The sequence below is a fragment of the Eriocheir sinensis genome, chromosome 18 (assembly GCF_024679095.1).
Source record: "Eriocheir sinensis breed Jianghai 21 chromosome 18, ASM2467909v1, whole genome shotgun sequence".
Lineage (NCBI taxonomy): Eukaryota > Metazoa > Arthropoda > Malacostraca > Decapoda > Varunidae > Eriocheir > Eriocheir sinensis.
This window is the reverse complement of record NC_066526.1, coordinates 13793037-13820734: the sequence shown is the minus strand read 5'-3', so window position 1 is coordinate 13820734 and position 27698 is coordinate 13793037. Positions and strand designations below refer to the sequence as shown.

The following is a 27698-nucleotide window of genomic DNA, read 5'->3' as shown; positions in this document are numbered from 1 at the left end:
GTTTTATCAGCTTCCTTAATTCTTATTACTGTTTTCTATCTCTTAAATTTCGCTGCAATACTGCTGCTTACCTTTCTATCTTCTACGATATATCGATATTTTCATGCGCCTGCTGAGTTTGCTCTAGATGTGAGCCATCACCCCTTCCAAGTTCCACGTACGGGCTCACACTTCCTATAAAAAAAAATACTCCATCTCATCCCGGTGTGCTCTTCAAATTCCCTTTCACCGGCAGCCTTCCTGTATCTGTATATGCATTCTCTTCCATATCACATTTGAATGGCTCTACCACTTTGCATTTCACTTTAGTGAACATATACATATATATATATATATATATATATATATATATATATATATATATATATATATATATATATATATATATATATATATATATATATATATATATATATATATATATAGGTGCTACTAAGCTGGGATTTTTCAGCCGCCGCCGAGTGGCTTAAAACTACCCACACGCTGTCCAGAAGACCACCTATCAACCGGACTCTAGATATTCTAGGATTAAAGATGAGCTCCGGGAGGGCAGCATGAGCCAATGCAAGATGGCGCCACTATAAACACTCGCCTGCGCCCAAACGGGCTGGGACGACCATCAGGCCCCACCGGGAAGAAGCCTACCGGCGCAATCAGCCGCGACGTAAAAAAAAAAATATATATATATATATATATATATATATATATATATATATATATATATATATATATATATATATATATATATATATATATATATATATATATATATATATATATATATATATATATATATATATATATATATATATATATTATAAGCTGACGGAAGTGGCGGTCGAGTGGTCGAGCTTGTTTTTTTAATGAATCAGTCGTACTGAACTGATCCTCTGAAAGAGAATTTCAGTCAGATTAAAAAAAAAAAGAAAACTTATTCACAAACATTATAAGTGTGTGTGTGTGTGTGTGTGTGTGTGTGTGTGTGTGTGTGTGTGTGTGTGTGTGTGTGTGTTTATATTGTATTTACCTACCTAGTTGTGAAATACAAGAAAAGAGCCGTACTATATATAGCTACTCTAGACTGATCGTGCTGTCCCGTTTCTATAACGCTTATTATATCCAGTTTGGCTTTAATTCATGAATCGTGTGTGTGTGTGTGTGTGTGTGTGTGAAAAGAGAGAGAGAGAGAGAGAGAGAGAGAGAGAGAGAGAGAAGCGCAGGTCAGGTCATCTAGGTCGTGAAGATGTGCACGGTTTCACTCTACTTTCACCTGCTTTCCTTCCGCACTGCGCTGTTACCGTCTGCAGTCGTGAATGAATTATTGCATTTCCCTAGCTAAGTACATGAATCTAGTTGCACTGATCCTGCCTTACGTTTTTTATTACTCCTAATGCTTCCCTCATCCTTGAAAAAAGTATAATACATGCAATATCAGGGGAGTATGTCATCATTCACGTAATTCCCCTACGTACAAGCAGGTAATGTTAGGCAAGAAGTGAATGATGCAACCACACGATAAAGGTATATGATTATTTTAGTTTGAGTTTAATTGCTTCTAAAACTATCTATTTACTATACTCTGCTTCATCTTAATATGCAAGTGTTTGTATGGGGATGAAACTATACAATTTTATGGAGAAATGTAAGGTGATAAATAACAAAAAATGGTGTTTTGCAACTGAAAAGTAAACCCGTAAAGTAAAAGGAGGCCAGGTGGAAGAGAGAAGTTTGGGCTGACCGAGGAAAGGCTCACACACTGCTGTCATCTGCCCGGCGCTGTGAGGACACGTGGCTCTGCATCATGGCTCAGCAGCTGGGGGACGCAGTGGCCGACATGAGTCTAGGTAAGGCAAAGGGATGGCCTCATGGGGACGCTGGGGCTCCATCAAACAGGTTTTGGCCCACCTCCGCCGGGCGCATGGTTGTTGCTGCTGCTGCTGGTGACACAAGTATACATGTACGTGACAGGAGCAGTGCGTTGCCAGTGTCCTGCCTGTGGTGATGGCTGAGGGTGGGTCAGGTCAATGACAGCTGAACGGTAAAAACACACACATGGGAGGTGGTATAAACTGTGAAGGTAATTGCAGACAAGACCACATGATTTTCAGACTGCCCCGGCTCATGTGCTTATCAGTCTCCCTCCTATATTTTATTTTGTTTTTTTCCTCTTCAGACACTGATCTAATCTGAAGGAGGAAATTTTAGAATATTTTTGATAGATGATGAAAAATAACGTGTCTGTAGTGATGTATTTCTGATAGCATTTTATGATAAATACCTATATATATATATATTATATATATATGTATATATATATATATATATATATATATATATATATATATATATTATATATATATATATATATATATATATATATATATATATATATATATATATATATATATATATATATATATATATATATATATATATATATATATATATATATATTCTATTACTAAATACATCTGTGCTGTTTACCTCTCAACTAACTCAACTAACTATGTAAAATTCATTGACTATTTGAACTCTAAAGTGGAGCACATCTTGACCCACTCTCCTTTCACTGAAATCTCCATCCTAGGAGATTTCAATGTTCACCACCAGCTTTGGCTTTCATCCTCTTTCACTGACCAGCCTGGTGAACAAACCTACAACTTTGCTATCCTCAACGACCTAGAGCAGTTGATCCAGCACCCTACACGTATTCCTGACCGTCTTGGAGACCGGCCCAACATTCTAGACCTCTTCCTAACCTCAAACCCTTCTGCTTATTCTGTCAAACTGTTCTCTCCGTTGGGCTCCTCCGATCACAATCTTATTTCTGTATCCTGTCCTATCGCTCCTGTACACCCTCTGGACCTGCCGAAGAGGCGATGCTTCTGGCATTTTGCTTCAGCTCGGTGGGACGACCTGAGGATGTACTTTTCCGATTTCCCGTGGAATGATTACTGCATCCAGGATGGAGACCCCTCTGTGTGTGCTCAGCGCATCACAGAGGTGATTGTCTCTGGAATGGAGGCATACACTCCACATACTTTCTCTACTCCTCACGCTAAAAAGCCTTGGTTTAATCACGCTTGTTCTCGTGCTGTCAATGATAGAGAGGCAGCTCACAAAAGGTACCAGAGCCTTCAAACTAATGCTAACTACAAACTTTACATTTCTGCCTGGAATTGTGCCAAATCTATTCTCCGACTAACTAAACACTTTCATTAATAGAAAATGCCAAAACCTTGCTTTCTCTAACTCTTCCCGTGACTTCTGGCATCTAGCCAAAAACATCTCCACCAACTTCACTTCTTCATCATTCCCTCCACTCCTCAGTCCTGACAGCAACACTGCATTCTCATCTATCTCTAAGGCTGAACTCTTCTCAAACTTTTTCTAAAAACTCCACTCTGGACGATTCTGGGCATATTACTCCTACTCATCCCCCCTCTGACTCTTTTATGCCTGTTATAAAGATTCTTCAAAATGATGTTTTCTATGCCCTCTCTGGCCTCAATCCTCAGAAGGCTTATGGACCTGATGGAGTGCCTCCTATTGTCCTTAGAAACTGTGCCTCTGTGCTGTCACCCTGCCTGGTCAAACTCTTTCGCCTCTGCCTGTCAACATCTACCTTTCCTTCCTGCTGGAAGTATGCCTTCATACAGCCTGTGCCTAAGAAGGGTGATCGTTCCAATTCCTCAAACTACCGTCCTATAGCTTTACTTTCTTGTCTATCTAAAGCTTTTGAATCAATCCTTAACCGGAAGATTCAAAAGCACCTTTCCACTTCTGACCTTCTATCTGATCGCCAGTATGGGTTCCGCAAGGGGTATTCTACTGGTGATCTCCTTGCCTTCCTAACTGACTCTTGGTCATCCTCTCTTAGCCGTTTCAGTAAAACCTTTGCTATTGTGCTGGACATATCAAAAGCTTTTGATAGGGTCTGGCACAAATCTTTGCTTTCCAAACTACCCTCCTATGGTTTCTATCCTTCTCTCTGTACCTTTATCTCCAGTTTCCTTTCTGACCGTTCTATTTCTGCTGTGGTAGACAGTCACTGTTCTTCCCCCCTAAAACTATTAACAGTGGTGTCCCACAGGGTTCTGTCCTATCTCCCACTCTCTTTCTGTTGTTCATTGATGATCTTCTTTCCAAAACGAACTGTCCTATCCATTCTTACGCCGATGACTCCACTCTGCATTACTCAACTTCTTTTAATGGAAGACCCACCATACAGGAACTTTACAATTCAAGGCTGGAGGCAACAGAATGCTTAGCCTCAGACCTTACTATTATTTCCGATTGGGGCAAGAGGAACCTGGTGTCCTTCAACGCCTCAAAAACGCAGTTTCTCCACCTATCTACTCGACACAATCTTCCAAACAACTATCCACTATTCTTTGACAACACTCAGCTATCACCTTCCTCAACACTAAACATCCTCGGTCTATCCTTAACTCAAAACCTCAACTGGAAACTTCATATCTCATCTCTTACTAAATCAGCTTCCTCGAGGCTGGGCGTTCTGTACCGTCTCCGCCAGTTCTTCTCCCCCATACAGTTGCTATCCATTTACAGGGGCCTTGTCCGCCCTCGTATGGAGTATGCATCTCAAGTGTGGGGGGGCTCCACTCACACAGCTCTCCTTGACAGAGTGGAGTCAAAGGCTCTTCATCTCATCAGCTCTCCTCCTCATACTGATAGTCTTTTACCTCTCAAATTCCGCCGCCATGTTGCTTCTCTTTCTATCTTCTATCGATATTTTCATGCTGACTGCTCTTCTGAACTTGCTAACTGCATGCCTCCCCTCCTCCCGCGGCCCCGCTGCACACGACTTTCTACTCATGCTCATCCCTATACTGTCCAAATCCCTTATGCAAGAGTCAACCAGCATCTTCACTCCTTCATCCCTCACGCTAGCAAACTCTGGAACAATCTTCCTTCATCTGTATTTCCTCCTGCCTACGACTTGAACTCTTTCAAGAGGAGGGTATCAGGACACCTCTCCTCCCGAAATTGACCTCTTGTTTTGGACACTCCTTTGACCTCTGTTCGGGAGCAGTGAGTAGCGGGCTTTTTTTTATTTTTTTATTTTTTTTATTTACGCCCTTGTAAAAAAAAAAATATACATATATATATATATATATATATATATATATATATATATATATATATATATATATATATATATATATATATATATATATATATATATATATATATATATATATATATTGGTAAAGGTCCAGTACAGCTCCGGCGCCTTAATTTTGGTATAATTTCTTCCAAACCTTCACAAAACCCTTTGTACAAATACATTTAATACATTAGTAAAAAGTGATGGACAAATGCCACCTACTCTCTACCCCCAACAAGCTTGGGGACCTGTGGGAATGCAGGGTTTTCGGGTGGGGGGAGACGAAAACGAGTAATTTCTGGGAGTAAATTATCAGAATCACCTAAAACACTCCAGCAAATAGGTTGGGCTGCGTGTTCTTAAAAAAATAAATAACTACACGTGGTGAACCTGGTCTCACATGCGTGGGCTAATCGCTAACCAAGCGTACCATCACTAACCACCCTAAAACAGCCCTGAGCCATGACTCAAGGTCATCTGGGGCTCAGGCTGAAAGGGCCGGGGCCCCGGATGACCTTGAGTCATGGCTCGGGGCTGTTTTAGGGTGGTTAGTGACGGTACGCTTGGTTAGCGATTAGCCCACGCATGTGAGACCAGGTTCACCACACGTGGTTATTACTTTTAAAAACACGGTAGGTGGCATTTCTCCGCCACTTTTTACTAATATATTATATGTATACAAAGGGTTTTGTGAAGGTTTGGAAGAAAATAGACCAAAATTAAGGTGCTGGAGTTATGCTGGACCTTTACCTATTTATTTATTTATTTATTTTGGTATTTATCATAAAATGCTGACTGTATTCAGTTGTTTCATACTATTTATTTCTAATAGATATTAAACTATTCATCTCTCTTTTCAACCATTTCTGCAGAAATTACTCATTTGAAATTTGAGCAGGTAATTAAATGTCAATAGAATACTGTTATAGTGGGAATATGCTACATACTATTTTAGTAGCGATAGGGTAGGTGCCTTCTATTAGGTTAAAGGGGGCTCTATTAATTTATGAAAACTCAGAGTGGCAGCATACAGGTTTGGAGGTGGTGAGGTCCAGCATTTTGAATTGGGTGTACATCTTAATATTTACCATAATTTTTCCCTTTTGCAAATTTGCTTTTTTCCACTCCTTTGTTGAAATGAGGAATTCTATCACCGGTTCAGAATGTCTATCTCTCCACATCACTAAATCTTGTTATTCCCAATTCATAACTTTTAGCTACCCTTTTCTGTAAATTCTTAAAGCTTATGTAGATTAGTTTTTACTGGTGTATTGGTGTACTATTTATCTTTTAGAATCTTTCATAATTACACATTTACCTCATGGTAGACAAGTTTTGGAAAACATCTCATTCATTTCAACATTATTATTGCAAAAAATTTACAATGCTGGAAGACTCGGCTGCCATCATTAGTCTCACAAGTGAATATATCACACACCTTTCACCCTTCCTCGCTTGACTCCTCAGGAGAGATCTACACCTCAGAGAAGCATGGGAGTGATGAGACAGGTGATGGCACAGAGGCCAGGCCATACAAGACAGCCATGCAGGCCTTGCGCAAGGCTGGCAAGGAGCCCTTCCCCACCATCTATGTGGACGGCAAGGAGGACAACCAGGTACGTACTGACTTACCTCAGGGTATTTAGTTTGAGAGAGAGAGAGAGAATTAAAAACACACAGATAAAGGTTGATCTTTTCTATAAAATGCTATCATGGTGCAGGAAAAACAATAATTAATTGTGTGTAAGTAGACACCAAAGAGGAGAACCAGGTACTACACAAAGGTTAATCAGTTCTCAAAAAAATATTATCAAAGTGCAGGAAGAAAATAGGTGTACAACATGACAGTTCCCTTTACTTATAGATATTTAGCTTTGATCCAGTGCAGGATCCTATAAAGGTTCCTCTTTGTTGGACTCTTCAACTCTTTGTGTGTTTGTGTAACTTTGTGATGTTGCAGAATATGGCAGGGAACTCATCATGTGAGACTTTCTGCTCTTTCCTTAAATTTTCCAATCTTTCCTTGATTCCATTTATATTCTTGGATGAAACTCTCCTACTATTCCATGCAGCCACACAACTTCCTTGGTGAAACTATTCCATACAGCCTCTTCTCAGCGCAAATGATTTTTCTTGTATTGGACTGATGGTGTTTCACTTTTCAGACTCTCCTGTAAGTTCCTTTTGAATGGGCATGTTTATTTTATTTTATTTTTTCCTCTTCAGATACTGACCTAATCTAAAGGAGAAAATTTTAGAAAGGTTTAGATAGACGATGAAAAATAACTAGTGTCTATAGTGATGTATTCCTGACAGCAGTTTATAAGAACACAAGAATGTAAGGAGTCTGTAAGAGGCCAGACAGCCTACACAAGGATGCTCCTGTAAATCTTTACCACCTATCTTCCCTATCCATGAATTTATGAACATTTTCTTGGAGGTCTCTATCATGATGAAACCCACCACAGACTGCCAAGCCTTTTTTAGTTATCCACCACTCTATAGGTGTTATTTCGTAGGCCAGTAACCTATCCTTCACCTCATGAGATGTCTAAGGCAGGTCCTCTCTTATAGGCTGTGGCAGAGGGAGGAGGGACAGACCTGAATCCTTGTCTGGAGGCATTAGACCAACATTTGAGTCAGTACAGTTACATAGGGGGCCACACCCCATCCCAGGCCGACGCAGTGGTACATACCCGGCTAGCAGGCTCGCCACACACTAGTAATGGCCCAGCCCACCCCTCCCTTCCTCACTTCATGCGCTGGTACAAGCACATGACGAGCTTTGGTGAAGGAGTCAGAGATTTCCCGTCGTCTGACATGAGCGTTCTCAGTCAGTTCAACTTGCCGAGTGCCAGAATACCCCAGGTGATTCACAATGCATGCCAGGGGATGTTTTGCTTTTTATACATGCCATTCCAATCACAGCATATACTCGTGCAATAGTCACCATGCCTAAACATCAGTCCCTATAAAGTTATGATATGTGTTCAATTAAGGAATAAAGTGAAGTTCCCATAAGATTAGATGTAGAGGTAGAAGTAGAAGAAAACTCCTGATAATAGTATGAGCAGTAGTCATAGTAGTAGTAGTAGCAGCAGTAATAGTAGTACAAGTAGTAGTAGTAGTAGTAGTAGTAATAGAAGGTAGTAGTAGCTACAATAGTAGTAGTAGTAGTAGTAGTAGAAGGTGCATGGGTGGAGGTATCATGTATGTAGTAGAAAAAAAAAGAAAGTAGTAGAAGGTGGTAGTAGTAGTATTAGTAGAAGGTAGTAGTAGTGGTGGTAGTGGTAGTAGAAAAGTAGCAGTAACAGTAGCAATAGTAGTAGTTATGGAAAAAGAAATAGAATTTATTATATGAAAAAAAATGGTTGTTGATAATCTGGAGTCTGAAGTGACAGACATTTGCTGTAATTGGAATGGTGCATTCATACTTGTGGACACCCCTCGCCTCTCATGACAGGTTGCTCCCTTGACTCATACCAGCAACCCAGTGACCTACTTGTGGCCTACTTTGCTTTGATTTCCTTCTTAGGTCATCCTCCTCTTGGTCCTTTCTTCTTTCAATTGTGTTACTTCATTAATCTTTTTGTCACTTGAACGAACTATAGCAATTGAACTTTCATTTATATTCATATATTTTCCTGATTCTTTCACCACTTATTTTCTAGTCTTTTCCCTGACTCATTCATGCATTTGTTCCCTTTTAGCCCAGAACTGTGTTAGGAACTTTTGTCAAGTTTACAGTCCATTCTGTTGTCCTTCCTGTTTCCATGCACCCCTAACACTGTACATTGCCTTCCACCTGATACCTGTTGATACAGATTAGCCAGTGGTGTAGTGCTTGCTGCTGGTGCCTGTATCACGTTATTCTCACAAGGAATGGAGGTGTTTGGCTTTGTCTGGTGGATATGCTGCTTCTGTCATTTTCTGTAAAGATGTTTATTTGTGTTATTTTTTTGTATTAGTTTTGTTTTGTTGAAGATAACACTGTTGTGAAAGTCAGTAATTCAATGTATGAGCCATCAGCAAGTACTATTTAGAATTTACTCAACACACAAATAAATCCACTCACCAGAGATTGTGCATTAGTGTCATCTCAGCAGGATCAATGATTTAGAAATGTTGCCCTGATCAGATGCTGAAAAATCTTGCTATTTTAATCTCTTGAGTAAATAAAAAGAGGAAAAATGAAGCACATATAAATTCCACTTGTCACAGCCAAGTACAAAACTATCTTCACTCACCTCAGATACATTTCATTCACTGTGGTCAGTAAATATTTGCCACTTTCAAGGCTGTATGAATTGTTTGCAACTCATTTTTTCCTTTGTGTGTTTGCTTCTAGGGAAAAAGACAAATGCGCATTGTATATTATTGTGTTATTGCCTTGGGTGATGCATGTTGTGTGTCCTGATGCACACTATTGCTTATACAGGTAACTCTCGATTTACGCGAGTATTGTGTCCTTGAAGAGGTCACGTAAAACAAAAACAATGTAAATCAAACAAGAGGTAGGTTTCTATCGAAAAATAGATATTCACTTCATTCAGTGGAGAGAGAGAGAGAGAGAGAGAGAGAGAGAGAGAGAGAGAGAGAGAGAGAGAGAGAGAATATCCATATGACCGAGATATCCACTCAGCCTCACTCGTGTGAGGAAGAAATGAGGGACACCGTGAGCGACTGGGTGGTATTGGTACTGGTACCAAGCCGTCTGGTACTGGTACCGTTAGTACCGGTACTGATACCGGTACCTGCCCACCCCTATTGTTGAGTAGCGTGGCAGCGTGGGTACTGTACGTATTGTTGTTCAAGTGGTGCATGGGAAGAACTGAGCTCAGCTGTGTGGCCGCGGCGCCGTGTGAGTCCAGTTGCGTGAGACATCTGGTGGCCAATCCATAAAATATCGCGTATAAGTAAAAAAACGTGTAAATTAAACATTTATTTGGATTTTGGACCCCGCGTTATTTAAAAAACGCGTAAACCAAACTCGCGTAAATCGAGAGTTACCTGTACAGCAAGCTCTCTCTTCATAGACAATTCCCCTGTCACCAGTTCCAGCAAGATGAGATCCCATTCCCTATGAGCTTTCTCTGAACTACACCAGTGGGTTAATGACTACATATAAAACATATTTGATCTCCTCAAAGTAATAGTATGGTACAAATAGGCCTACCAAAAAGTATATGGAAGTGAAGTGTGGGAAATTTAACAAAGGCTAAGAACAGCCTGGTGCTGCCTTTGGATTTTAAGTTGGTAATAACAGAAAATTCTTAGTAAGGGAGAGCTTGGAATACAGCCATAAAGGTGCACACAATGTATGTTTAACCTGCATATAATATTCTTTAGTAGCAGAGCAAATAATTCAAAACCTTTATCATTGTAATAATGATTTTGGAGGTATTTTCCCAGGAATATGCAAAGAATATTTATCTGTATTTTGTTTCCTTTCAGAAATACACAGTCATAGCAAAAAGCCAGCTTAAAAAGATAACCAAGCTATGGAAAGATGTGAGTATCATTAAGTATTGTGTTTAATTGTGGGCAAAGAAACTAATTCTCTATCGTGAAGAACTTGAACCAGTGCTGCATATCCCAAACATTTTCATCCATGACGTCAGTAATAACAAATAAACAAAACAAGTCTAAATATCATCCAGTATATATATCACCTTAAATTGAATTGATCTAACTTGAACCAGTGTCACAGGTCCCTAACGTCTCTATTCAGAACTTTGCCAATAACAAATAAGCAGAAGTTATACACCTGCCTCTAGCTCATCACTATACTGTCCAAATCCCTTATGCAAGAGTTGACCAGTATCTTCATTCTATTATCCCTCTTGCTGGTAATTCTGGAACTGCCTTCCTTCATCTGTGTTTCCTCCTGTCTACGACTTTACTTCTTTTTGAGAGGGTAGGATCAAGATACCTTTCCATCTGAAATTGACCTCTTTTGGCCATTTATTTATATTTTTTGTAGGAGTAGTGATTAGTGGATTTTTTATATCTATATTTGCCCTTGAGCCACTTCCTTTATTGTAAAAAAAGCAAAACAAGTGACACATCCACCTTGCCCTCCCAGGAATGCAAGAAACTGGAAGCACGCCTGCAGAAGGAGAAGGAGGACGAAGAGAAGCGTGCCAAGGCCTTGGAGGAGGCGCGGAAGGTCACCATAGCAGAGGACAAGAGTCTGCCGGCTGCCACCTGCATACAAATTCTTAACGGCAAGGACCATCGGACGCAACGAGTGAAGGTGTACGGCTGGGTCCACCGACTCAGGAGGCAGGGTGAGGCTGGGGGAGAGAGGGAGGGAGAGAGACAGAGAGAGGGAGAGGGAGAGTAAGAGGGTGACACAGAGAGAGAGAGGAAGAGGGAGAGGGTAAGTGAGAAAGTGAATTTTTTTCTCTCTCTTTCTCTCTTCCCTCCTACATATATACACTATGGTTAAAGGTTGCTTGGAGGAGACAAAGTAAATGAAAGTAAGTGTAAGGCATTGCTCTCTTTTCCTCCTTTGGTCAGGCAAGAACATGATGTTTTTGGTGCTGCGTGACGGCACGGGCTTCCTGCAGTGTGTGTTGACGGACAGGCTGTGTCAGACGTACGAGGCCATCATCCTGAACACCGAGAGCAGTGTGGTGCTGTACGGCATGCTGCAGGAAGTGCCTGAAGGGAAGGAGGTGAGTGCTGCATGCTCACCCTTCTATCACTGTCCTCTGCCATCCTTAGATTCACTGTTACCAGATCCTCTCATACAATCCACAAACTTGTGTCCATGTGTTGTGCTTCCTCCTGCCTCTTCTGTCCTTCCATGCAAACAATATGATATAAATTCAGGCCAAAACATTGAACTAATTTCAATTCATTTGCATTTTATATAACTATTTTTTTCAACTACAGTTTGCCTATTTTCTCAACAACTTCCTATTTAGCTCAGAATTGACCCCATGTCTCCCTGTAGGGTATACAAGATATTTTGTAAATCTAACTTTTAATGATCACAAAATATGTAAATAAGTATATATTTATATGTGTATGTCAATGTTGCCCTTTTCCTTCTTTTGTAAATGGAAAAAAAGATGCTCTTGTAAAATTTCCTCATGTAAAATGTACTCCAAAGCTATGATTCATTTAACTAAGGAACAAAGATGCAATAATAAAGATCACATTAATATTTGCTTGCGAACTGCTTTGGCCAGGCACCGGGCGGCCACGAGCTTCAGGTGGACTTCTGGGAGCTGATTGGTGATTCGCCTGCTGGTGGTGCGGAGGCAGAGATCAACCAGCTGTCCAACCCTGATGTGCAGCTGGACAAGCGCCACCTTATGATCAGGGGAGAAAACTGCTCCAAGGTAAACTTTTGTGGTGGTGTTGGAGCTGTTTAGATTAGATCAGACCAGAGATCATCATCATCATCATCATCTTAATCCTTTACTAGTCCAATGTAGGACAAAGGTTTTCTTCAACATCCTTCCCCCTTTCCTGATGTTTAAGTACTCTATCCTACTCTGGCAAATGCTGAGAGGTTGTCCCTCTGCCTTCTTTTTTTTTTCCCTGATTACAATTCCTGGGTTGCAATTCTTATACTTTGTTATTTATGTATTTATCTATTTATTTTTTACATTCAGCCTATAGTGCTGGTTGGCTTTCTTGATGGGGGCTGATGGTCGCCACCAGCCCATCATGGCATAGGCAGGTGTATTGAGTGGTGCCATCTTTGTTGGCTCATGCTACCCGCCCCCAGAGCTCATTTGTTATCCTCTTCAGAGAGTTGATCTAGAGTCTGGGTTGATAGATGGTTTTCAGGACAGCATGTGGGCAGTCTTTGGCCACTAGGTGATGACTGTAAATGATGAGCTTGTAGCAGCAGGGAGGACTCAAACCCTGCTCCTTCAAGACACTGTGCCCACATGTCGTCCATCCATCCATCTATTATTTATTGACTATAGAAAGGTACTACAAATGCCATTGCTACTCGATGTGACCTGCGTTACCAGATTGTCGTACTTAGCCTCTTATGTTTTCTGATTTCCGACCCCAAAACTGTCTCCTCCACTCCAATAACTACATTTATTTATAGTTACTGTTGAAAGGTTTATTTATTAGTGTCTTTTTGCTATAGTTAAGTGTCTAGAAACGGTGGTAAATACAATGGTGGATATAATAATCTGGCAACCCTGGATATGACCTGCCCAAGTCTGTTTCTTGTTTGAACTTATCATCAGAATATCCCCTATCTTTGTTTTGTGTGTTTTCTAATTCATGAACAAGGGATAGAAACTGTCCAAAGTAATACTCGGCACTTCATGTGTTGAGGTTGTTATGTAGTCTTGTAAAGAGTCTTAGCACTTCTTGATCTGGAGGGAAAACTGCTCCAAGGCAATCAATTATAGCTGTTGTAAGTGTTAAGGTTGTAGTCTGCTCCTGTAAAAGTTGTGAGGGCTAAGTGTAAATACCGAGGCATCACATCTCTCTCCTGCTTCCCTTTGCCTTCATCATAACATCCAGTATGACAACATCATTCAAAAAGGCTGAGGACCTCTGAGCCAGTGTTATGAAGCTCTCCTGAGTAGTGTGATGTTACAGGTGTTAAGGCTGCGGTCCATCCTGATGAAGGCATTTGTGGACCACTACAGTGACCGCGGCTACGACTGGATGTCTCCGCCCACCATGGTGCAGACACAGTGCGAGGGCGGGTCAACGCTCTTTGACTTCAGCTTCTTTGGCGAGAAGGCGTACCTCACCCAGTCCAGCCAGCTGTACCTGGAAACCTGCCTCCCAAGGTACCAGACCTTTATGCATGTTGTCAGCCAAGTAGCTGAATAAGTACTGTAGGGTCACAAATAACAAGATTTTGTTGTAAACACAAGCTCTTGCCTCTTGAGTTTATGCCAATCTAGACCTGTTATTACCTATGGGACACACTTTGCCTGGGTAAATTGGTCTCTCATTAAACTTTATTAATTTTGGTTGTGATATGGTATTTGAAACTTGCTTGACCTATTAGATCACTTCTAATTGAATATTTTGTTGATCTCACTTCCCACAAAATGCACTCATTAATCTCATGCTGTTCAAAACTGTGCTGGAACAAAACCATTGGCTGCCAGGAATTGTAAGAGTGCAGCACTGTTGCCTTTGGAAGAGTGGCTTGTAATTCCTGTCTTCCTCACCACAGTTTTGGTGATGTGTTTTGCATCGAACAGTCCTACAGAGCAGAACAGTCTCGGACGCGCCGCCACCTGGCCTCCTACACACACGTGGAGGCCGAGTGTCCCTTCATCACCTTCAGCGACCTTCTAGACCGCATTGAAGATTTGGTAAGGCATTGCATCTCTGATTTTTACAGATCTTTCCACAAAGCTGAGGAGGCCTTCTGTCTTTCTTTATTTCCAGTATAGGAAGCAAACGGCCAAAAAAAAAAAAAAATTGACAAAGAAACAAACAAAAGATTAAAATACACAAATGCTGCTCCTTTTTTCTACACTTTTTGTTGCCCTAGAGCCGTCTCCTTTGTTGTAAGAAAAAAAAAAGTTGAGAGATTATTAGCAGAGTTATGAAAATGTCTTGGCAGTCATCTTGAAAGAAAAAGTTGCAAGAATATGAGGAATATGGAGATACAGTATTCAAAAGGCTGTTGTTCCAGAGCATTGGGCTGAAAGGGATACAAGAGGGAAGATAACTGTTAACTCTTGCCTTAGGGAGTTATTCAGCATAAGTATAGACTTAAGCAGAAGGCCTTTTAAATCAATGACATGAGATGGGTGGAGGCAAGCAGTTATCAGGTTCATGAGAGCAGTCAGCATAAAAATATCAAAGTTTAACAAAGAGAAAAGTTCTAAAGAGAGAATAATGGATAGTTTCCATAAATGAGCAATAGGCACAAAAATACTGATAAAAAAATAGCAAGTTAGAGTTGGCCAGAGAGAGGAGTTGAGAGGGTGGCTGCACCAGCGTTTCAGGACTGATTGAAGAGTGTTTTTTTATCCTTATTTTTATCTTAGGTGTATGTGGTTGTATTTCTGTCTATTCATGTTATTTTTCAGCAGAGGAGACATTAAGGGGTTGAAGACAGCCAGTTAGAGGAGAGGACTTGATGGGTTGATGACTGAACCACAGAAATCAGTGACTGTTGAAGTATCTGTTTCCTCAAGTCTTTACCACAGACGATCATGCAGAGAGTAGTGCAGGGGGATGATCTGATGTGGTGTGTCTTGTTTGTGTTTCAGGTGTGTGATGTGGTGGATAGAGTGTTGAAGCATCCTATTGGAGGTCAGTTAATGAAGGACTTGCATCCGGAGTTTGTGGCACCCACTCGACCCTTCATGAGGATGGCATACGCTGACGCCATCAAGTACCTGAAGGAACACAACATTACCAAGGAGGACGGGACCTTTTACGAGTTTGGTGAGGTGGGTCTCGGAACTCTTTTTTTTGCCTAGACTTAACACCTCATCGGTAAAGGAGCATCTGCTTTATGATTTGGTGAGGTGGGTCATAGTGTTCTTGCCATATAATATCATAAGCCTCTTAAGTGAAGGGAGCATCTGGTGTGTGACTTTTATGAGGTGGGTTGTGGACCTCTCTCCACATAATAAAGGCAGCAAATGGTTACCAGGTCGATCTTTTTAGAACTTTAAACATTTCCTATTTTTCCTGGTATTTCAACTGGATACTTCCTCTCCCGTAGACATTTTATGCACCTGAAATTGACCTCTCTTTTGGCTACTCTACTTTTTACATTTGTAGGAGCGGCGAGTAGCTTTTTTTTTTTTTTTTTTTTTTTTTTGCCATTGAGCCACATCCTTTAGATATAAGGAGACTACAAGACCAGTCAACCTACACATGGCTGCTTATGAGAGCCATTTACTCATCATCTGTAATTCCCCATCCTTAAACACTTAATTTTGCTAACCTTCAGTCATGTATGGATTTACTGCACAGCTGTTTTGTGCGTTTCTTTCATTCACTTCCTCTATGTTTTAACAGAATGGGGAAGAGAAACCCAGCAAAGTAAAACTGGTGTTGATGAGGATTAAGCACTTCATAGAGACAGTTGGAGGACAGTCATGAAGCATCTAACATACACATACATATAAACCATGATATAAATGAGAAAGATGAAAAACACATGACAATTTTGTACACTAGAACATGTACACAATTTTTTGTTGATTTAGAATAAGGACTTGTCTCAGGGTTAACTACACAGCTGTTTGATTTATTCCATTTCTCTGCTTCCTTATTGGTTTAACAGAATGGGAGAGAAATTCTGGAGTGAAACAGATACACAGATACATAGTTTTCCTTGGCTTTAGATTGAAGGTTGTTATCTTGAGGTTATGTGTTGCAAGAAGGGAGCTGAACTTGGAACTTCTGTCGGACCAGGATGGAGTTCACTGCCATCAGATGGAGAGGTGTATTTTTTTTTTTTTTTTTTTTTTTTTTGTGTGTGTGTGTGTGTGTGTGTGTGTGTCCACCTATAGGTGCTGGTAGGCTTTCTTCAGGGGCCTGGTGGTCGGCCCAAGCACGTCATGGCACGGGCAACTATTTTTATAGTGGCGCCATTTATTCTTGGCTCATGCTGCCCCCCGGAACTCATCCTTGATTCACTTGGATGGTTTCTTCTAGAGTCCGGTGATGGATGGTCTTCAGGACAGCATGTGGGTAGTCTTAGGCCACTCGGCGGTGACTGAAAAATCCCAGGTGGTAGTGTGGGGATTCGAACCCGCATCGTCCAGCATGTGGTGAATGCAGGGCCCGCACACTAAACACTCAGCCACTGCCTACCCTAGAACTGTGTGGACTATTAAAGGTTGCTACTGGTGCTAATGATAACAATGGTGATTTCAGGACATCCCGGAAATGCCTGAGAGGAAAATGACGGACATGATCGGCAAGCCCATCCTGCTGAACTCCTTCCCAGCAGGCATCAAGGCGTTCTACATGTCCCGCTGTGCTGACGACCGCTCCCTCACTGAGTCTGTAAGTCATGGCTTACTCTCTCTCTCGTCTTTCTGTACTGAAGAAAAAAAACGCTACTACCAAACTGGTGCCAAATTAAGGTTCATACAACCTAACAGTTCTGCTTCTTATCAATTTGCATATCAGTATAGAGGAAGATGAAAACTATGTAGCATAGCCTATTTATTGTATTAAGAGGAAGGTAATATACCTTCCTAATTTCAATAATGAGCTTCTGACATGAGGAATGCCTCACAGAACCACTCTGAAAAAACAGATAAATACTATGTCATGCCCCTGCAGGTTGACCTCCTGATGCCCAACGTTGGGGAGATTGTCGGTGGGTCAATGAGGATGTACGACCACGCAGAGCTGATGGAGGCTTACAAGGGTGCCGGCCTTGACCCCAAGCCTTACTACTGGTACACTGATCAGGTGGGTGCCTCTCTTTCTCACCAATTTTGTTGTACAAGAATGGAATAAACTCCCACCTTCAGTTCAGCTACTTCTTCCACCTAAATGTTCACTAAGGCAGAAATGCAGTCTTGGTTGGAATTTGATGTTATTTCATCTAGGTGTAAGGCCAGACCACCTAGGGCCTGTGTAGTTTGAACATCTATGTAAATCACTCCTGCCTGTGTAACTCAAACTCTTTTGCTCTATAATGTTGTTTTCATATAGGTAGCTCCTCTCTGTTTAGGTCACAGCTGTTGCTTCAGATGATTCATGCAACTCCTTATGGCTCCTTGTCTGTAGGGACACCAGATACTTAATTGTTATAAAATAATCTGCTGCCATTATTTAATGTTTGATATTATCATTTTCTGTAATTATAGGAGGGCATCCATTAATATATCATTGTTCCTCTTTTAGCGGCTGTATGGTTCAGTGCCACATGGTGGGTATGGTCTTGGCCTGGAGAGGTTCCTTTGCTGGTTGGGGAACCGTTACCACATCCGTGAGGCCTCTCTGTACCCAAGGTTTGTGGGTCGCTGCACGCCTTAGTGGCCCTCCGTGGCAGGTCACCATGCATGTGACGCGGTAATGGTTAACCCTTGTCGATTGTTTTCTTTAATGAATCTACCTTGGGTTCCTCAGTGATATTTATTGATTGTGGGGTGAATGTCAAACCACTGTATGATTTGAGGAAGTATGATAGGGACCTTCTTGAAATATACTTTATTCAAATAAATTTTTAAGTAACTATATGTGCTTCCTTTTCCTCATGGTGGGGGGGGAGGAGGAGAGAGAAAGAGAGAGGAAGGTGGAATTCTGTTACATTAGTGGTATGAGTTATTAACAGGATGAGGACAACTTTTGATGTGAGGAAAGCTCAGTGTTCTTTATGTCTTCACTACAGATTGCAATGGACCTTATTTTTTATTTTATTTGCAGGACCCATAGCATGGTAGACTTCCATATAGAGTGCTGATCATTTGTCCTAGATATTTTTTGTTGCTGTAATACATTTTCCTGATTTAGACAAGCTGGTTTGCACTACATGATAGAGGTCAATGAACTTTGGGTTGATCTACAGCACATAGGTGATCTTCAGTCACTAGGTGATGGTTGAAAATTGTCAGCTGGTAGCAGCAAGGCTTGAATTGTTACTCCAGGGTCACCACAGCTGTGCACTGAAGACTTCACCACAAGCTGCCTCATTTATTCATGACCCCAGTGGAGGTAGTCATGGAATTTCCTGACAGCTCGCTCCTGCTCCCTAGTCTCCACACTGCCTGGCCTCATGAGCCTTACGTTGCGCATGGCAGCGTCAGGTGGCTGTGAGTAGAACTTCATGAGGTAACACGCCAACATGACACCAGTTCTTCCACGGCCCATGCGGCAGTGTACACACACACCCTGAGGGAGGTGTAGGTGTGTGATTACAGCGAGGACTAACATGTATAACCAGTCCCAGTCCCACCATTGTAAAAGTCTTAAACATATAACATCCTAGCATTATAAAGCTCTCAAACATGATATTCCCACCATTCTAATGACTCAAAACATGTAATTTCTTACTCAATGTTCACTTCATAAGTACAGGATTTAGGATATACTAAATAAAAAATTTTCATTTTTCCGATTTTCCGTTTTCGTTTTCGAATATCGAAATAGGTAGCATTAAAAAAAAAAGGAAAAAAAAAAAAAAAAAAAAAAAAAAAAAAAAAAAAAAAAAAAAAAAAATAAATTAATATAAAAAATTCACTACTAAATATACAAAACATACAAAGAAAAATAATTAAAATTAATTAAAATTTCCTTGTTCCCTTTTTGCTGTAAATATATTATTATAATCCCTAACAATCATACACTCCACCAAATCATTACCATTGCTAATGCTACACTTCCCCAGTTTTTAAGCTGCAGTGTAAAAACCAGTCCCAAACAGCCCAACACGTGCCAAGTACAACACCACTCAACTCCCCCCCCCCAACCTCCATTTCACGCCGTTTCCTCACGCGATAAAGGATTCCGATGTTCGAAGGATCAAACTGAAGTCAAAAAGTAACGCTAAGTGAAAGTGATGAAGGACTGGGATGGACATGACTCTTTTGACACTATGCACTGCTGAGGTGTGGTGTTGGCTGTTGACGTGTTGACCGGCCGATAGGTGAAATCGCGATACAGTGCTGCATGGTATATCTGTACTTTTCAGTAATATGAACATGTCTTTCGTGGAACCGAGGTGTCTATTATTTTTTTTTCTTTTATCGAATTTTGCAGACCTTCATCTTTTAAATATAGGGGATTTCCTGTACTTCATTCTTAAATAAATTACTTTTTTCTATTCTGATTTAAATGCAGAACACCATCTGATCCTAACAAGTTTTGTTGAGCTACTCCCATCTATTGGATATTTTTATTGCACTCCTGATAATCTCATTCAACGATATACGTATCATTATTATTACTATCAATAGGTATTATAATTATTATTATTAACATTTTTGCACACATACACACACACTTTCTTTGCCTGCCGCGCCTGATCACAGATGTCAATGAACTGAGTGATCTGTTTCATGGTGGGATCCTCAAACTCCTCCACAGGGATGAGGTGACACTCCATACTGTCAGCGGCAGACCGGTGTGGCCGCCGCTCACTGCTCAGGCTCACCACCACGCCCACGCCCTCACTCCTGGCATGTGGCAAAGAAAAGTTCAGGTTGTAAGTTTATAGAAAGGTTAAAACATTTTCGGTAAAATTCTAGTGTTTGCCCATACTCCCCCATACAAGCCTGGGGACCTGGTGGGAACACAGGGTTTCGGGTGTGGGACACGAAATCCGTTGCAATCGCGTATTTTTTTAGTGGGGGGGGGGATAAAAACTCCCTAGATCTAGGGAAACTCCCTACAGTTAGGGATTTTTTCCTCCCACCACCACTAAAATGAGCGTTTGCGATGAATTTAGAATTTCCCAAACGGAAACCACTCACTCACTGGATCCCCAAGCTTGTTTTGGGAGAGAAGCGTAGTGAACCCACCAAATGATGCTCACCTCACCATCTTGCGTGGCGCCGGGGGCCATCTGCGCTCATATAAACCACCTACACCACACTCATGCCCTCTCTAGTAGGTTGTCACCTCATCGCAAGGTTTCTGTCCTCCAAGTAGAGTCCGTGGCACCAAACACAGTGTATCTTCATTGATTATCACTGACACAAGTAAAACCACCGGCTAGCCGTGACCCTTCCAACGCCGCGCCTTAAACAGTACTGCGGGTTCTAGAGCAAATGAAGGCTCTCGAACCTCCTGCCCGAGCTGTTTGAACACGTGAATCCTTACTGACCGCATTTAGAATCTGCTTCACGGGTTCGTATTCCCAGTATACAAGGTGATTGTGGATATTGACTCCGCGCCTCCAGAATACGATAATACGCCTCCATATATCATAGTTAAAAAAAAAAAAAAAAAAAAAAAAAAAATACATGTCCCTCAACCATAATATGAAGGCGGAAGTACTTAAAAGTAAAGAAGAAGCCGAATTAATCCCCTTCCCCAAACGATCTTGGGGGACCCGCGGGAAGTCGGGGTATTTGGGTGGGGGAGCATATTTAAACTACTCCAACCAAACTTTACGACCTGCTAACGGGGGGCTTTTCCCCCCTCGACCCCCCTGGACCCCCCCACTCTTAAAGTACCCCAATCGAACTTTACGACCTAACAGCTAACTGAGGGACATTGAACACAAATAACCTGCGTTCGAACCTGCTTCAAGCGTTCGTACGTGATACCAAACCTGCTTCACGCGTTCGTATGTGCTACCAGTAGGTGAATGCATAGTCATATACGATGGTTGCAAGATTCCTATGACGTAAATTACTTAATGTTTAGATGCTTCATTATGAGCTTAGCACTGTAACAGGGGGCTACGCCCCCCTCGAACCCCCTTTGGTGTGGAGAGTGAGTGAAATTGTGTGGTTTCCGTACGTTGTAAAAACACCCCGGAATGTATGAAATTTCCCTACATCTAAGTAATTGTAAGGAATCTCCCTACATATAGGGTATTTTTCAACCCCCCATAACTCAAAAACTATGCATTTGCGATGCATTTCATGTTTACCACCGCATTCCCTGAAGTCTCAATGGCCCCCTAGCCAATTTTGGTTGCGAGGGGTGAGTATGGGCAAACACTAGAATAATACCACATTTTCCTTGTCAGTAACTAGCTGTTACATGAGGATTACAAGACACTAAAGAAAAGCTCAAGAAGTTAGTAGGTGAAGTTTGATTTTTTCTCACTAGTTACTACTGGTATTATTAACTGTCAGCAACTGTAGCCATTACCTGAGGAAGTCAATGTTGGCCACACTCTCCGGCCAGGCCGAGCCACAGATTTCTTGCGGCACCACCCACGAGAAGTTCCACGGAGGACAGACATACTCGTACTCCTCCTCCTGCCCCTCCTTCCTCCTTGTCCTGGCCCTCCTGTCCGTCCTGCTGCCCATGCTGAGAAACTCGAGTCTCTACACCTCGTCACGGCGGCAAAGGAGGACCACCATTGGCAGCAGTTTCATCATGGACTTCTTATTCAGTGTTTTAGGATCTAGTTAGTGCAGGTTCTTCTTTTTTTCGACTTCCTTTTCTTCAGTCTTCTTCTTCTTCAATGTTTTAGGGGGCTTCGACCAGACGAGTGAACCGCAAAATTACGTGAATACTGTGATTGTTTGTTGTGGTCGCTTAGTTACCGTTGCTTGTTAGTTTGTTTGTTAGCTTGTTGGTTATTTATATATTCACCTGCTGGGTCACACTCCACAATTCTGCAGGTCCCAAAATTATAATACAGCCTAAGAAAGCACAGCAAAATATATCTAATTAAAGACACATCGATCCTGCATATCTCCTTACCATGATTTTAACCTCCACTTGGCGCTGAAACAACTATCACCAGTTCTTTAAATAAGCTCCAAGACTTTTATTTTCTTATTTAACATTGAAAACTGTTGGAACAATGTATTTGTTGCTAAGTTAGGTGTTAGATTTCGTGTTAAGCTCGTAGTCGTCAAAACAAAGGTGGGTGGCGTGGTGACAGTCTTCGTCTCCTCGGGTATTTTTACACATCCAAGGCCTTGCCGTGTGTTTAGATGACCCTGGCTTATCTGTGTTGCTGTCATGTTGTATTTCTTCAATATAATAGAGAGTTTGCATCTCCTTTCAGGTGGAAACTTCCTGAAGAAGTGTTGAGAGGGCGGAGGCTGGGGGGAGAGACATCAGAGAGAGAAAGAGAGAGATAAATTCCTCCATCATGACCACCTTGCGGCCGTTCCTGTGTGAGGACATGTTCCACTTCAACAACGTCAACCTGGACCCCCTCACGGAGACGTACGGCCTGTCTTTCTACCTGCAGTACTTGGCTCACTGGCCCGAGTACTTCCAGGTGGCCGAGTCATCCAGTGGAGTCATCATGGGATACAGTGAGTACTCTAATAACGATGACAATAGGTAATTATGAAAAATCACTACATACCTGCATCATTACCCCATTTAGAATAATTCACTTACCAAGATCTCTCATGTTGCTCTACTTAACTAGTTTAAGTGGCACATCATATATATACTGTGTCATACAAGTCATGTTATAAAGTAGTGGATAGTGTTCTTCTCCACTCTAACAGACGTAAAGCAATTGGTAGTAGAGTCTTTTCCCTTGACTTTAATATGAAGGTAAAATATTGTCTCTTGGAGGTACAGTGGCTCTCCACAGTTAATAATAATAATAATAATGATAATATTATTATTATCATTATCAATATTATAATTATAACATAATAGATAATAAAAATAATAATAATATAAAGATACATAGACTTAAATAAATCACTATCAGTAACCATTAAAGAAATAAATAGCTAATGGAGGATTGTTAGCCAAATAGGTACATAATGCACAAAATTTAATATGATGTTAAGATAAAAATATATGCCAGTATAAGGAGTATGCTGAAGAATTGCATTTACTGAGGATATGTTAGTAATGAAAGTGTGTTTGTGGTTCTGTCCAGTCATGGGCAAGGCTGAGGGCCACGGAGAGAACTGGCACGGCCACGTGACGGCCCTGACAGTGGCCCCTGAGTACCGACGCCTCGGCCTGGCCAAGCAGCTCATGGCCATCCTGGAAGACATCTCTGAAAAGTATGTAAATGTGGCCTCCTCCTCCTCCTCCTCCTCTTATCCTTATTTTTTTTTTCCTTTTTCTTTTTCTTCTCATCTCTTCCTCTTCTTTCTCCTTTTTATCATGATCATCATCCTTACTTCTTTTGTTCAGTATCTTCATCTAGTTTTTTTTTCTTTCAACTCTCAGTTTATGAGTCTCTCTCTCTCTCTCTCTCTCTCTCTCTCTCTCTCATTATAATGTGTAATGTTTTATTTTTTCTGCTACTTAACTTGTGTCTTACATCAGTACAAAACAGTTTGGTTCCTCCTCATCACTTGCAGGAAACGGTGTTACTTTGTGGACCTGTTTGTTCGAGTCAGCAATGTTGTCGCCATCACCATGTACAAGAAACTCGGCTACATAGTGTACCGAACCGTCTTGCAGTATTATTCGGGAGCGCCGGATGAAGATGCATACGGTGAGGTCCTGTGGTGTATTCTTCTTCAAGTTTGGAATCCTGTCACTCTTGTTTTCTTTATTGTTTTTGGGTCTTTCTACTTTAGTGTTAGTTTGCCATTTCTGTGTAAAGTTAACTTGACTTGGAAAGGTTAAGAATTTTTTTGACTCATAACTACCAAGGTTAGGAAATATTTTAACTACCAAGATAAGTTTAGGAAATTTTTCAAATGCCAAAACAGTCTACCAACACTGAAAAATCTTTAATCTCTCTCTCAATATGCCTTGATAATCTTATTCATCTGCCAACTTGCACAAAAATGTCTTTGCTATCCTTAAGATTTGAGAATGTTTCCATTAACCTCTTTTTTTTCAGTGATTAAAGCTTCAAATTTTATCAAGAAGGTAACTTTCTTCCCTCAAGGCAAGGTTTATCAGTGTTTACCTTCTTATTTTATCATGAGGTTAACCTATTTTCCCTCAAGGCAAGTATTATAACTGTGTTAGAAGTGTAACTGTTTACAGACATGAGAAAGGCGCTGAGCCAAGATGTTGAAAAAAAGTCAGTGATTCCCTTGAAGAATCCCATCAGGCCCGAGGAGCTTTATGCTTAAGCCCGTTAGGTGAATAGCATCTATGGCATGAATAACATAAATTTGAATAACTGAAATTAAATGCTAATTATTTAATTTTTATGGGCATTTTTTTCCGTCATTATTATTATTTTCTTTTGTTTTTAAATCATTCCCTCATTTCAGATTATTTATTTTTAGGCAGCTTCTTCTCTTTTACCTTTTTTGTTTAGTTCCTGGACTATCTTCCTAACTGTGAAAAATAATGAATAAAAACTAATAGGTTTTCAAAATTGCTTAATGAAAATATAAGTAAGGGTTTGTGTTGAGAGCATTACTTACCTTACTCATACAACAATAATTGTACTGATAACAGTGGTAATAATATAATTGCTTGCTTCAGAACTTAACTTCCTTTACCAAATAATCTAATGGAAATTGCTTTTAATTCTAAAATGTATGAACCAGAAGCAACTGTAATAATTTCTCTCATCATCATAATTTATTTGTTTTCTTTATGGGTTACACTGGCTGGAGTTTGTCTTCTAAAAACAAGTTTACAGTTTGAAGATAAGTGTATTAAAAGAATTCATTAATCACTCACTTAATCTTAATGTCATCTACAGATAAATCAAATATCCCATGACTAATGTACTCATGTTCCTTTGAAACTGGTAAGGAAATCAAGAAATCATTAACTTATATATTAAACCACACACTTGATGAACTAATTGAAGGGAACACTCATTATATCTATAAGTTCATTATATCCAAGGTTCCTTTAACAGAGGTTCTACAGTATTATGTCAAAGGATGTTTTTTTACTTATTTTATTTTTTATTTTATTTTTTTACTTGAAACAAATCCCGAGCACAATGTTTTCTCTCCCTGGCAGACATGAGGAAGGCGTTATCCCGTGACACCCAGCAGAAGTCGGTCATCCCACTCGCACATCCTGTCAGACCCGAGGACATAGAATAGACATAGGTACAGGTGCCTTTTGTGCCACCAGCTTCTCTTCATTGTTTAAGGAATAATCTTTCAGTGAGTTCAGCTTTCTGTTTGTTTGTTTCCTCATGTCTGTACTGAAGTTTGGTTCTTTATTTCTGCGTCCTCTATGCCAGACAGTTGTAGAATTGCCCTTGGCACCTTCTCATTGCTTAGAGTATGACAGTTTCTTTTTGCTTCTTATGCGTTTCAATTTGGTGTTTTTGGAGGAACATGATATTAAAAATTCCTGTTTATTTCATACTTAACACATTTACTTACATTTAACATGAGCCAAACAACAAAACAGCTCAACTTACCATATATATATATATATATATATATATATATATATATATATATATATATATATATATATATATATATATATATATATATATATATATATATATATATATATATATATATATTCCAATGAATAAAAAAGGTTCATTATTTTTCATTGTTTAGAAGAAATTAATGTTAATTAAAACACTATTGAAAAATCTTGCGTTTCATACTGAACACATTTTACTTACATTGACATGAACCAAACAACAAAACACCTTGACCGACCATGTCTATAATTATGCTCTGAGGATAAGATTGAATCATTGTTTGAAAGAACATAATGTAAAAAAAAAAAAAAAAAAAAAAAAAAAAAAAACTCCTTCATACTTATACCTATTGCTTACATTACTGTGAACCAAACTCCTTGACTCAGCTTCCATGTGTTCTTATAAAAAAGAATTCTTAAATTACAAAGAAGACATGAAGAAAATGTGTGGAGGAGGACCTGGCTGCTTCTGGTGTTAATGTGAAAGAAGCAACTGATAAAAATATTGGAGGACAGTCATTGAACATCAAACCGGATAATTAAGAAACAGATGATGGTATTGATACATGAGCTTCACTTTGCATGGCCATTTCAGCAGCACAACACAAGAAGAGCTGCCTGTGTGTGGAGGCTGTAAGACTTGTTTATTTTGGTGACATGTACAGGCTTTTATGTCAGCTCTTTGATGTATTTATTTCTTACTTCAGCAATATGGTGAAGTAAGTGAGACAGGTGCCGTAGGAAAAGCACAAGTGACATTTTTTACAAACAAGAAGTGCAGACTCAAAGATTGGTGAACATTGATCTGTAAATAGTTTTGGAACCAACTATTTTTCTGCTGCTTTCTAGATTTTATAAATATTTGCAGGAGGGAACACATGACACTGAGAAATAGGAAACCGTCCAGAAATGCAAAGTGCTGGCAACTGTGGTTTGGCGGCGGTGATTGTTATGTCCTTACTACAGCACTCGCCTCAAACTCTCATGCATATTATTTTTTGAACATTTCATCAATAGAGTTTACTCCTTTTAACTGAACATTATTTTTTTTCTAATGGAACTGTTGAAGGAAGTAGATCAAGTATATGATGGCCTGGTTTGTTCATGTCTGAGTTGTGACTTCACGCCATGTTTTGTATGATGAGGTTTCTACATGTGTGTACAATTGGCTGTATAGATGACTTGGTTGAATGGACCTGTCATTAATGAGGGCAAAGCTATAGTTGTGCTGCAGCCTGAGTACACTGCTTAATACTCTGTGGATGGAGAGCAATATGGCTTCCAGGTGTGTGTAATTTTCATTGAGATTGTTCAGGCTGGATACAATACTGTGTTGTTAACTACAGCAGCATGATAAGAGCATCAGTTACATAAAAAAAATAATAAAGCTTTTATTGGTACTGCTGGTGATGTTTTTGCCACTTTTGTCACTCTTGCTCATGCAAATACCATTAACTTCATTTTGCTTACATTTACTTTCAGCTTTCTCCTCCTTTTTCATACCCTTTCATCTTCATCTTCACCCCTCTGCAGCATCCTTTTATTTTCTGTCACTTCATCAATCCAGTCTGTGCAGGTGAGGGTCATAGCCATGGTAAACAATCCACCTGGGAGAGGGACAACTCTTGACTTCAAACCCGGGTAGGTGGGGCTC

General features: G+C 40.3%; 3 protein-coding genes across 7 annotated transcripts; 2 read left to right on the top strand and 1 right to left on the bottom strand.

Moving 5' to 3' along the window:
• The first annotated feature begins 1678 nt into the window (after positions 1-1678).
• On the top strand, positions 1679-18299 carry LOC127000339 (asparagine--tRNA ligase, cytoplasmic-like). Of its 3 annotated transcripts, none has more exons than XM_050863945.1 (13): positions 1679-1844; positions 6599-6747; positions 7706-7999; positions 10586-10642; positions 11217-11421; positions 11654-11811; positions 12331-12483; positions 13718-13914; positions 14310-14451; positions 15361-15543; positions 16985-17116; positions 17399-17530; positions 17969-18299. In XM_050863945.1, exons 1-13 carry the CDS (start codon positions 1802-1804, stop codon positions 18098-18100), a joined length of 1977 nt encoding a protein of 658 aa, XP_050719902.1. In that variant the 5' UTR covers positions 1679-1801; the 3' UTR covers positions 18101-18299. The 3 variants fall into 3 exon arrangements, with proteins under 3 accessions (XP_050719902.1, XP_050719904.1, XP_050719903.1); XM_050863946.1 differs by lacking the exon at positions 1679-1844 and adding an exon at positions 1926-2077; XM_050863947.1 differs by lacking the exon at positions 7706-7999.
• A 56-nt stretch (positions 18300-18355) lies between these two features.
• On the bottom strand, positions 18356-22305 carry LOC127000341 (dual specificity protein phosphatase 23-like). The gene is made up of 3 exons (XM_050863958.1): positions 21887-22305; positions 20067-20238; positions 18356-18955 (listed from the first exon to the last, which is right to left on the bottom strand). Exons 1-3 carry the CDS (start codon positions 22045-22047, stop codon positions 18758-18760), a joined length of 531 nt encoding a protein of 176 aa, XP_050719915.1. The 5' UTR covers positions 22048-22305; the 3' UTR covers positions 18356-18757.
• A 285-nt stretch (positions 22306-22590) lies between these two features.
• LOC127000342 (N-alpha-acetyltransferase 20-like) lies at positions 22591-27444 on the top strand. 3 transcript variants are annotated; one of them, XM_050863959.1, is made up of 6 exons: positions 22591-22612; positions 22758-23013; positions 23601-23730; positions 24034-24170; positions 24674-24771; positions 25616-27444. In XM_050863959.1, the coding sequence occupies exons 2-5, from the start codon at positions 22845-22847 to the stop codon at positions 24760-24762; spliced, it is 525 nt and encodes a 174-aa protein (XP_050719916.1). In that variant the 5' UTR covers positions 22591-22612; positions 22758-22844; the 3' UTR covers positions 24763-24771; positions 25616-27444. The 3 variants fall into 3 exon arrangements, with proteins under 3 accessions (XP_050719916.1, XP_050719917.1, XP_050719918.1); XM_050863960.1 differs by having other exon boundaries at positions 22611-22646; XM_050863961.1 differs by lacking the exons at positions 22591-22612; positions 24674-24771.
• Positions 27445-27698: the final 254 nt, after the last annotated feature.

Bases quoted from the DNA above. Each gene is read 5' to 3' on its own strand.
- LOC127000339 (XM_050863945.1), top strand. From the start codon at position 1,802: ATGGCTCAGCAGCTGGGGGACGCAGTGGCCGACATGAGTCTAG. The intron at 10,643-11,216 runs GTGAGTATCATT...TTGCCCTCCCAG, and splicing joins TAACCAAGCTATGGAAAGAT to GAATGCAAGAAACTGGAAGC. The intron at 17,531-17,968 runs GTGGGTGCCTCT...TTCCTCTTTTAG, and splicing joins ACTACTGGTACACTGATCAG to CGGCTGTATGGTTCAGTGCC.
- LOC127000341 (XM_050863958.1), bottom strand. From the start codon at position 22,047: ATGGGCAGCAGGACGGACAGGAGGGCCAGGACAAGGAGGAAGGAGGGG. The intron at 20,239-21,886 runs GTAATGGCTACA...GCCACATGCCAG, and splicing joins GCCAACATTGACTTCCTCAG to GAGTGAGGGCGTGGGCGTGG. The intron at 18,956-20,066 runs GTGTGTGTGTAT...CACCTCCCTCAG, and splicing joins AGGCGCGGCAGGCAAAGAAA to GGTGTGTGTGTACACTGCCG.
- LOC127000342 (XM_050863959.1), top strand. From the start codon at position 22,845: ATGACCACCTTGCGGCCGTTCCTGTGTGAGGACATGTTCCACTTCAAC. The intron at 23,014-23,600 runs GTGAGTACTCTA...GGTTCTGTCCAG, and splicing joins TGGAGTCATCATGGGATACA to TCATGGGCAAGGCTGAGGGC. The intron at 23,731-24,033 runs GTATGTAAATGT...CATCACTTGCAG, and splicing joins CTGGAAGACATCTCTGAAAA to GAAACGGTGTTACTTTGTGG.